General features: G+C 37.8%; 1 protein-coding gene across 1 annotated transcript in view; it reads left to right on the top strand.

The window, feature by feature from the left end:
* Window positions 1-8,339, top strand: part of LOC143032815 (chymotrypsinogen A-like) — a 210,906-nt gene extending 202,567 nt beyond the window's left edge. The window contains exons 6-8 of the mRNA XM_076197891.1: window positions 3,321-3,483; window positions 5,201-5,352; window positions 6,798-8,339. Coding sequence (XP_076054006.1) covers window positions 3,321-3,483; window positions 5,201-5,352; window positions 6,798-7,004 — 522 coding nt within the window. The 3' untranslated portion in view covers window positions 7,005-8,339. The remainder of the gene's footprint in view (window positions 1-3,320; window positions 3,484-5,200; window positions 5,353-6,797) is intronic.
* Window positions 8,340-12,500: the final 4,161 nt, after the last annotated feature.

Below are 12,500 nucleotides of genomic sequence, written 5' to 3'. Positions count from 1 at the left end.
ACACACACACACATATATATATATATATATATATATATATATATATATATATATGATGCCAAACTTTATATGCAAATATATGTACAATACGCATATACTACCATTTATATTTTCATACATAGACAAAGAAATTCGTAAACTTAAAAAAAAATTCCGATACATAACCAATCATATGGAAAAAACACAATACACACGCAAACACATAAATAATCTTATGTTTGTGCGTGCGTGCGTGCGTGCGGTGTATTCGCTTGCATGTAGGTGTGCGTGTGTGAGCGCGCGCGCTCGCGAGTTGCATGCCCATCATTGCATGCAAGTGTGCGAGAATGTTCCTGATGTGTTGAGCAAAGATTACTCTCTCTCCCTGAGCCAGGAGCACGATTGGGTCGGGAAGAATGTCAGTATAAGAGGGAATGTCTACAAAATCTTGAATTACACCTTTGTACATATGTATTTATACGCAGGTATTTATACAGTACGTGCTCACACAAACATATCATGCATACATATATATGCAAATAGATACACATATATTTATACATACATTGTACATATGTTTATACTTATACAAGTACATGTATCTTTGGTTGAAAGTGACAGCGAATAAAGCATTTTCTTGTTTGTATCTTCAATCTTTCTGCCTAAATTTCTCTGACTAACAATCAGGTTGTGAGAGTTCCTTAGTGTTCATCTACTAGGATGTAAAAGAATATGAACACGACGTTTCAGACTCTTGTCTCACTAAACCATCAATCAATCAGCCATTCTAAGTCCACTGCTGAACAAAGACCTCTTTCATACCATTTCATGACTCGCATGACCGCGCCAACCTTTACCAGTATTAAACTGAATAAAATGAGAAATTATAAACGAGGTGTGGGGGAGTGGTCACATGGTGCACTGAAATCTTCCATCCATCGACATTCCGTAGGATGGTTTCATTCGGGAGAGGTCTGGAAAAGGAAGGACGCCGTGTTTGCTGCATTCAGTGAAGATGAAGCCGACTTTTAGGCATGAAACCGATCGCTCGCATTTTATTTTATTTTATGTTATTATTACTATTTATTTAATCATATTTATAATTGTTATTTATTATTATTATTATTATTATCATCATTATTATTATTATTATTATTTTACTTTATAGCAGACGGGTCTCCTTAGTGCCACACTCGCCGCGATAGTGTCTTCAAAGATGGAATCAATGCAACTGGTTGCGGCGTCGTAGGCAACTGGTTTCATGCAACCGGTTGCATCGGTGTGCGAACTGCCTAAAACTCAGAAAAAGTATAATAAGAAAGACTAACAATACAAGCAAGAATACTGAAAATATTAGATTCGCTGTCACCTTCAACGAAAGACATATCAGGGAAAACTTCCTACTCAGACACACAGGCAGCCAATCACGTGGATTTTCCGTGGGAGAACTGGTTGTCAATTTATTCATGAGTATAAATGAAGATGTGCCCTTTGAGGAAATAGGTAAACTTGAAATATGCTGTTCTCAATTTGACATCTTTGTAAACGTCAACGACGAAGAGGAACTTCAACTTTTGAAAGATTTTATTGAAAAATGTGGCCTCATTTTCACCACCCAATACAACAAGGCAATGATGTCGAGAAAGATGAGGAGAGAAATTTACGATCGACATTTTTTGTTAATGAACAAAAAATTATATTCATTTGAGACGCACAAGGAGGTAATAGTGAATAGTGAGTGAGAGAAAGAGAAAGAGAGAGAGAGAGAAAGAGAGAGAGAGATAAGGAGAAACAGATAACGAGCGAGATTTACGACAGGTCGTAAGCAGCCGATGGACTATCGTTGTGAGTCATACGACGATGAGGTGGGTGGCGGGAGGCAGGGGGGGGCCCTTGAATGAAATGGAGTTACGATGAATAGCGACACCCAATCAAATTAAAAATTTTTTATGACTTTTTAAGACTTTTTATGAAGCTCTTGTAATGAATAAACTACGTCACTTAAACCAGTTATTGTAGTATCAGATTAACATAATCCTTTGAGTGTCTTCCTAGTTGGGAAATTACAGCACTCTTGCGTTTATTCTGGTTCCCTTCAGGTGATTTTATTCGGTTAAGGGAACGCCTTTTACTACTTAATTATGTGTCGTCGTTGCGTCCTGATATCGGGCCTGACGTGGGACAAATAGGACTTTAATTCGTGCAGATTAACCAAATGAACGAATATAATTGCAGTGAGTTGCAATGAGATGAATGACTCTTCGGTCCGTTGTAGTGCCGTAAAAAAAAAAAAAAAAAACGTATGAAGACTCGCGTATTTTTCATTTATGTAATAACTCGTTTGTTTATTTATTATCTATTTTATTCAATTAAATTATACACACACACACACACACACACACACACACACACATATATATATATATATATATATATATATATATATATATATATATATTTTTTTTTTTCCCTCAACTAACACCACAGTTGGACGAAAGAAAGAGTTGAGTAAGCGAAACTTACTTTCATCCGACTGTGGTGTTAGTTGTGATTTACAAATGTGTTACTACATTTCTTACCAGTGATATCTACTATGATAAAGTAGTAGGTTCTGTCTGTTTATTTGTTTGTTTGTTCACGAACTCCTCCTAGGGTTTTGGAGATAGACCCCCATAACTATATATATTCTGATACCCTATCACTCCAGCTACTTGGATAATTATATTTCACTTCCGAAAAAATATTATTTTGGCTAGGGTTAAGGGCTAAAGGGGTATGGTATGGTAACACGCCACTACTGTAGTGTCCCCTTATACGATTGGCATTTTGTGACAAATATTACTTTGATTAAATAAACCACTGTATGTGTTCATAAATATTGTTTATGTTTGTGAAATTAATGTTGCCACAAAATATGATAGCCTTTGTATGGAGAAAGTATGTAAATGTAAAATGATTGTATAATTTTACCAAATGTTTAAATATTGGTTATTTTCATTTTAGTTTTTCGCGGACGGTAATATCCTCGAGATCATAGAAGAAAACGAAAAAACGTAGACACTGAACAACTTTACACTAGACTTAATGATCCCCTTCTGGGTCGATAGCCTTAAAAATAATAATAGTAATAATAATAATGTTATTTTGAATTGGTACATTAGAAAAATACTGTTTTCATATTTTTCATGCGCTACTTTTTCCACTGAGTTATGTTGATACGTGTAACTTTTCTCCACAAATTCTATCAAAATTAAAATAATCAGCATTTGCCCGCAGCAACGCGCGGGTGATTTGGCTAGTATACATATATTTCTTTACTCACTTTCGAAATTTGGTTTCAGTTCGACAACGCGACGTTGGTCAACGACATCGCCCTGCTGCAGTTAGAGCAGTCGGCCAAGAGACGCCAGAACATCGACGCCGTGTGTATGCCCAAGCATGAGGATTTCGTCCAGGGTTCGCCCGCCACATGCTATGTCACCGGGTGGGGCAGGAAGGACGAAGGTGAGTCCAGACCAACATTCAATGATTCACTCATTAATTTATATATTTAATCTATATGATTATTTATATTTTCACTTGTTTATTCATCTATTTATCTATTTTATTTTATTTATCTTTTCACTTACTCATTTATTTATCTATTTAATCTATTTATTTATCTTTTCACTTATCCATTCATTTATCTATTTAATCTATTTATTTATCTTTTCACTTATCCATTCATTTATCTAATCTATTTATTTATCTTTTCATTTATTTATTCATTTATCTACTTAATCCATTCACTTATTTATCTTTTCATTTATTTATATATTTAATCTTTTTACTTATTTATCTTTTCACTTATTTATTCACTTATTTTCATCTATTCATTTTTACATTTGTTTATTATAATCACCTTCTTTTACTTCTTTTTTCATTCACTTTTTTCATCCTATTTTATTGATTTATTTATTCTTTTATTTATTGTTATCTTCTTCCTCTCCACTTCTTTTTTCATCTTACTTTTATTTGATTTTTCAATCTATTGTTTTGTTTATCAGGTTCTTCTTTCTCTTCTTTTCCTTCTCTTTTTTGTTTTCTACATGTGTATGTACATTTTTATTTTATTTTTTCTATATATGTGTATATATATTTCTTTTTCTTTTATGTCTATGAAAGATTGGAGGGAATAAAACGAAGACGATCCAGGAATTGATTTACTCTAACGTTTCGACCAATTGAAGACGACCAAGTTGGTCTCAACGTTAGAGTAAATCAATTCCTGGATCATCTTCGTTTCACTCCTCCCACCACCCAATCTCTCATTTGTCATTTCTTCTCCATGAATATCTATAGTTCTGGGGTAAAAGGCTTATTAAAGCAAATGGGCCTAATGCCAGCATCACTGCCTTGGCACAAGAGCCAATCCAAGAATTCACTGTTTAGTTTTACTATGTAAATGAATATATACATGTATCTAGTATAGAGAAGCCCTAGCTGCTATGCTCACTGTAAACGGTATGAACTGCACAAAATCAAATTGAAAAATTAATTTTTATTTGATATGAACGCTGTCAATTGAAAAAAAAATTAGAATTAATTTATCTTTGAAGCTTGCATTAAAAAAATCTACATTGTACAGTACTTCTCCAGTCCAAATTGTCTACAAGAGATCTATATCACTCTTTAAGAACTTTTGGGAAAAAATGGGGAATCTCTTAGCTTTGTGCCCTACAGTATAACGACGATTATCTGAAATGTCAAAAGATCGAGAAAAAAACCCTTTACAAACTACTATTTCTATTCTATTAAAATGGAAATTATATGTATTGATACGCTATTCTTAAATGTCTGACTCGTATGTACACACAAGCACACGCATATGTACACATCCACAACCGTAGAGATATGTGACCATGTACATGCATACACACAGATCATAATGTACACTCGCATATGCACACATCCATAACTGTAAACAGATATGAAACCATATACACATACACACGCGCGTACACACACACACATACTGACACACACACACACACACACACACACACACACACATATTATATATATATATATATATATATATATATATATATATATATATATACACGCACACACACACACATACACACACACACAATCCCCTTAACCCAAAGAAGGGGGTGCGAGGACCCTTGTATTTAATTAACACTCACACGCTATGACTCCTCCTCCTCTTCCTCCTCAGCCTCTGACCACAGCGTGGTGCTGAAGGAGATCCAGGTGCCCCTGTGGAGCAATCCGACGTGTCAGAACGCCCTCAGAGAGCAGTTCGGACCCGCCTACACCCTCCCCGTGTCGGCCATTTGCGCCGGCGCTGAGGGACGCGACGCGTGTGACGTAAGTCGAGACGAAGATGTATATGTATATATATATATATATATATATATATATATATATATATATATATATATATATATATATATATATATTGTGTTTATATAAATTGTTTCCACAAAAGAATGACAGGGATGACCCTTCATCCACGAGGAGCTAAGATGAGAGGGAAGAAAGGGTGGCGAGTGGGAGTGGAATGAACATAACATAAGAATAAAGGAGACTGCGAGAGACCATAAGGCCTACAGTAGGCAGCTCCGTAATGGGTGTGTGTGGGTACGCGCATTTTGACTTGGCTACCCCCCTTATTAGGGGGAAAAAGCCCTTGGTGTATAGACATATAGATTTCCACAAAACGATGCTCGTTGGCCCAAAGGGTTAGAACGTCACTACTTGCGGCGGAGGTCTAGGTAACGACTGTTCGAACTTTGCCGCCAGCGAGTTGGACCAAGGGTATGTTTCATTCAATTCCACGATACAAAGTATTCTGTAAGGAGCATCGTCCTAGCCTCCTAATAGGGGGAGTTCGCGACGTTAAAGTGACTCATATAATTAATGATTTCCACAAATATTCTTGTTCTTGTATATGTGCAGAGAAGCGTCAATGATCCTGAGGTAAAGTTAGGACGAAATAAATTTCTTTCAGGCGCTAGGGGTACTGACGAATCAAGTTATACGGTGAGTCTGGAGTGAAGAGGTATTGTAGATTCCCCCCCCCATCCCCCTCCTTTGATGTGACGTCATTTAGGATCAAAGCTGGAGTCTTTGGCTTTGAAATCAATCCCTCTGTCGAGTCAGCCGGAAAGACAAACGTAAATTACAGGAGAATTAAATTCAATATAACAATCACAGGAACCGTAGCAAAGACAAAAAAAAAAAATAATAATAATAAATAAATAAATAAATAAATAAATAGATAAATAAATAAATAAAAACCATGGCCCTCATCACCATTTTTCATCTTCATCGTCATCACCACCACCACCACCTGTTTCATCACTTACTAATTTTCCCCTCTTGGTGAGGGTAGCCTCCCCCAATCTCCAAACCAAAGGTAATCTAGGACAGACACACTTGTGGCGGTCGGTCGCTGATCGACGACGACAGTGATCCGGTGAAGTGTGATGAGCTGAGTGAGGCTGGGTGGTGACGCTGAGTTTTTTGGCTTTGATGCCAGCGGAGTTGACAAATGGCACGTGCACATCACTCTACATGTAATACTGGTTTACCAATAGAGAATGGTTAACGAATGGTATAGGCTTAGTAACCATGTAGTAGTGAGCGCTGAAACTATTGGTTGCTTTAAAGAGAAGATGAGATAACTTTGTGGATAGTGATGATGAGACGTGATAATGAACACGGAACTTGCAGTCTCCTTCATTCTTATGCTCTTAATCGCATGTAGACAACACCCTATCACCCTTTTTCTTTTCTTTCCTCTCCTGCAGGGTGACGGCGGCGGGCCCTTGGTGTGCGAGAAGGAGGGTCACTGGTACCAAGTGGGCGTCGTGTCCTTCGGCATCGGCTGCGGCAGGAGGAACATACCCGGCGTTTACACTCGAGTAGACGCTTTCGAATCCTGGATCAAGACCACCATTGCGGAGAACAACAAAAGGACGTCCCAAGGGGCGTTGCCCCATGCCCCCCACACCTAGTTCGTTACTTCCCCCCCCATCCCTCCCCCCCACCCCCACCACCACTCCCCCTACCTCCTGAAGGAGGAGCTCTCATATCATCATCTCGCTCGTTCGATCCTCATCCCCTTCACCCATGACCATATTGACAAAACATACAGACACGAACCCTCTCCCTCTCTCCCTTCCTTCCTCTCTTCCTCTCTCTCTCTCTCTTCTGGTCTTTACTTCTCGTCACTTTTCCTTCCCTTGTCCTATCTTTGTTTTGTCACGTAATCGACAAGGGTGGGGGGGGGAGGGAGAGGGGAGGGGGACATTAGGACAATGTTCGTCTTTCAGCCCTCCCTACCCTGTGGCATATTATTTATCTTATTCTGCCAAGCGCCTTCATTCAGCCGAAGAGGGGCCCTCAGGTCAAACGGGGCCTCCTGAAGCTGCCTAGAGATTTGTATCATCTTTAATGGCCGGTCCAACTATCGTGGCGGCCGTTTTCACAGTCACTCTTCGGGATCGTTCGAACGACTCCGAACCGGGGTTACCAATCCCAACCCTATGTTTATAAACAAACGACTGAGGAAACGGTTTATTTGCTACAACATATCTTTTGTTTAACCTTTCCAAGAATTATTTTATTATTATTTTTATCAGATTAAGGAAAAAAATTAGAATAATGAAAAATGGTTGTCCCATTAACGTATCATTTCATGGTTGCAAATGATCTGGTGCATTTGCAAAATATATTGCCAAAAACTCCCAGAAGGAGGGCAGAATTGATTTTTGGTTTTGAATTCCGGTTGATGGACGTCATCGCTAAGATGACTGTGGGATCGTACCCTTTTCTGGAAAACTTTCGTATTTGTGTAATTATTTTCGTTCGTTTATTTCAACCACTTGAGCAACCTCAGCCATTCCTTCTTCGTGTGCAGTTGTTGATAAATAAATAAATAAATAAATAAAATAAAATAAATAAAGAAAAAATAAATGTATGACGTAGGTGGGAAGAGAAAGTTTTATGTGAATTTATCTGAGTCTAATCCAGATTAATTTCTCAATAAGCTTTCTGAAAACTGCGTCAACCTATCATAACGTCTCAACAAATAAACAAATTATTAAACGAATAAATACATGAATAAATATGAATAAAGAAATAAATAGATGATTTAGATAAAGTCATAATAATCATAACGCCCCTGACGTAATTGATGGAAACCAAACGAAACATTTAGAGAAAATCATTGATTCCACGTGAGTATTATCACTAATTATCGCTCATTTTCTTTTCTAGATGATATATTTTTCTTTACCGCACTTATGGTTATGCACAAAGTGGTGCTCCTAGTAATACGCAAATATGGTGATTTTTTAGATAAAAAAATAATTATTTCTCACCATTTTGATTTACATATCATAAACATGATCGATCCATTCTGTTCTTATGATCGATCACATATCACTCCCGCGCTTTCTCTGGACCACAGACGAGCTCATCCTTTCGTTTGTGATCGCATCATACCCTGTTTTTACTCGATCAATAACAAACACGTTTTGTTCACGATTGTGTAACTCTGTATGGCCTCATTCATTCACCGTTCTTGATCGATCATAAGGTTCGAATTCATCTGATCTAATCGTTGTGTCTGTAGCTTGGAGGTGTTTTTATGACAACATGACAGATATTCATCATCTCAATCACGAATCTGATATCATTAATAAAGTTCTTTGCTATACATCATTTGCGTGTATATATATATATATATATATATATATATATATATATATATATACAGTATATATATATTACTCTTGTTCTAGTTAGCGGCAGAGAACTTTGTCATCTTCATCCCTATCATTCAGTGTAGCCCCCTTAACACGAATAAAATCACCTGGCGACAGACAGAACAAAATCTACCCGGTATGTTATGCAAGGTTAGGTGAGGTCAGGAATGCAATAACCTGACCTGACAACCGCCTTTATATAAGCTATTCAGTCTAATTTGATGGAGATGAACAGCTGATTTGAATATATATATATATATATATATATATATATATATATATATATAATGTATATATATATATATATATATTATACATATATATATATATATATATATATATATATATATATATATATATTATATATACACACATCAGTACGAAGTGGGGTGCCAGTTATTGAAAAAAAAACTTTCATACTCAGGTCCACTGCATAGCTACAAAAATGGTCTGTTTCTAACCATAATATAATCCAACAAGCACGTCAGTCACCTTGTTGGAAAGTGTTAAATCTCATTAATTCCTGTTTCTGACTGAGATAGTTCAACGGAGATAGTTTTAAACTCCTTAATGCTTCAGAGTTCATCTTGACTGAATAAAATCCTCTGGCGCGGGGTATGTCACGTTGGTTCCCGACAGCTCTGGCCAGGCGGGGAGGCGACCCAATATCGGCTTAAGATAGGTGAGGTGAAAGGGAGTCGTCATGCAATCTTATTCAGTCAAGGGAACGCCCTTTATCCCACCTTATGTTCGTGTGACATATCTTCTCAATGAATCTCCCTTTGCTGTGGCTCACTGTACAGATGTTGCTGACCTTGACGTCAGGTGATTTTATTATGATCTCCTTCCTCCCTGCTCGAGGTCTCGATCGATTCTGATGGTGTTCAAGCAGTGGACCCGACCCCAAACAAACTCGCAAAATTACCTGACGATTGTTGATGCAAAACACGGAACGTTGTAGTGAAGGTGTTTAGTTATTAACGCATCCCCCCACCTTCCCCCTCCCCCTCTGAGAAGTATTGAACAATCAGCTGCTCGTTCAAGAAATCTAGTTACATTTCAAACTTCAAATTAGTCTGTACAGGCTTCAGTGACCTCAGACTTCAGGTGGTTATAGCGAGGATACTCATGAACCTGTTTGAAGACGTCAAAGTGTCCTCGCCGTCCCCTTCATATTCATATGTTATTTACTTCCGAAGTGTTCGGTTTCGGGCACTCGAACCCCGACATTATGATACTTAATTACGCAATTCATCATAGTTGTATTCTGTGTATCATCGACTAGAATAAATACATCATCCAAACCACAATGAAGAGTTTTGTCTTTTATCCTTCATTCACGACTGCATGAACGTACACGGAACATGCAACATGTATGCAATATGCAACATGAAACACATGATATGTAACCTGCAACATACAACCTACAACACGCAACATGCAACACACAATATGCACACTGTTGAAACGTTCTTAGGGAAGTCTAGAATGCTGTAACCAACGCTCTCTTCGAGTTGTTCAAATTCACCAACAGTTGGCCATAATCGGTTCAGTGTGTAGCGGGCTTAAGGCTACAGAGGCCAATCGATGAGAAGAGATAAAGGAATGACGCAGTCATGGGAAGAACAGATGCTGATGAACTATAAAGGCTAGGAAGTAATGTTGAGAATACAAAGGCCAGGTTGATCTAAGGTCACAGTGTTATCGTCCTTGGTCAAAGGTCAACACAGCGACGTTCTTCATAGACCTTTTTCTGGCTTCTTCCACCAGGCGATTTTATTAAATTTCCGGGAAGAAGGGGGAGAGAGGGTAAAGGGAAGTCAGAATCGGACCACAACGGAATCCTAAGAACAGAAGAACATAAAAACGAAGTTATCTCATCTTCCCTCGAAACAACCCATTGATTCAGCGCTCACTACTACATGGCTACCAAGTCTATCCTAATCTCTTCAGGCCTTTCCCTCCTTTCCGTCCGAAAAAATCACATGGCGACATTAGCCAAAACAAAGTCTATAAACGGGGCCACAGGTCAAACACGGCTCTACAGCCGTGTGTATGAACCGGGGATCTCCTATCCCCCACCCCATCTCGTGACGTCAACGAAATATCCTAATATCGCCTCACGGCAGTTATCGCATAGGAGCGGATTTGCCCTGTAGCCAAGAATAACAATAAACCTCTCCACGCATAAGCCCGTGCTACGGGCAGACTGCTTATATCGAGGTAAGAGTGGAACTTTCTCATGTGTTTCGTTCACAGTTTGAGGGTGAAATAATAAATTCCGAGAAAAAAATTACATGTATAAAAATACTATATACTATGAATCTTGGGATAAGTCATACGTATAAAAATGATATATATTATCAATCATATATATTAATTTGTGTGTATAAAAATACTCTATATCATGAATCCTAGGACAAACTACAGTATATGTATGAAGAATATTATATATTAGTATATGCACCAAAACATTTACCATCTGTTATACATATTGGGATGATCTGGACATATGGTAAGAACGAATGATGAAAGATTGGTAAAAGAGGTGTGGAAGGTGAAGGTGGAGGAAGTGAACTTGAGGGGACGACCGAGAATACTCGTAAGAAGAATGGATGGGATGAAGGGGGCGCTCATCAAGAGGAGAATGTCTGTTGAGCAAGGAAGGGAGAAGGCAGGAGATAGGGATGAGTGGAGAATGACTGTGTATGGATGATGCTGTTATGCAAGGAAGGGAGGGATGGGGGATGGAGGGGTATGAAGTGTTTATGTGTGAATGATATTTTGACGCAGCCCGAAGGGATTTCTCCCCGTCTTTTCGTTTTCTGCATGATGGGACGGAGAGGGGGAGTCGCCGATTAAGTGAAACGACCTTGCTGTGGATGTACTGTGTCTTGATAGATAGATGTATATACTACATTTATATTATATATTCCACAGTGTTTGGTGGAAATATTACTTGTTAATACATACATACATATACCAAGGCTTTTTCCCCCTTCCAAGGGAGGTAGCCAAAAAGGGAAAGGCATAAAAACACTCCCACCCATTTCATCCCTAAATACACTCCACACCCCTCCCACCCTCCCTCTCATCTGAGCACTTGTTAATAACTAAATGTAAAAATAAAATAAATATAAAAATGTAGTTCTCTGATGAAAAGGAAATTGTTTCTTAATATAGAAATATATTCAAATACACAACCAGCTACATGTAACTCGTACAAGGCAACACAAAATGCACGACATACAACACATAAGGTGCAACATTAAACTAAGTGAATAACGAGACATAGATGCAAAATGCAACTTGCAACCTGCAACATACAACATAAACATACACACATCCTGCAGCACACAACATAATACAAAATGGAACACATGTAACAAATACAAGCTTATTAAAATTCCTGAACTTTTTTTTACTAAAATCAACATAAATACTGTAAATGAATAAATAAATAGATAAATATACAATATATAAATAAGTGAAAATATATATATTGGGATCTATATATAGTGGATTGAACATCTAAATATTTCTTATTATTACCACATGCTTGGACTTGAGCACTTGTCGATTCAAATCCAGACATAGATGATGAGATTCCATTGCCACACCAGAAAAAGGTTTTGATCCTTTACAAGTGCCTATAAATACCAATCCATCCAGATCATCTGATATAAATCAGAATGATTCCATTACCAATGGCATAACAAGAAAGATCTCAAACAGTCTTAT

This window comes from Oratosquilla oratoria, chromosome 14 (genome assembly GCF_046742065.1).
Source record: "Oratosquilla oratoria isolate Oo_2021 chromosome 14, ASM4674206v1, whole genome shotgun sequence".
NCBI classification, from domain to species: Eukaryota; Metazoa; Arthropoda; class Malacostraca; order Stomatopoda; family Squillidae; genus Oratosquilla; species Oratosquilla oratoria.
The sequence above is the reverse complement of the archived record's forward strand: the minus strand, read 5'-3'. Positions and strand labels throughout refer to the sequence as shown.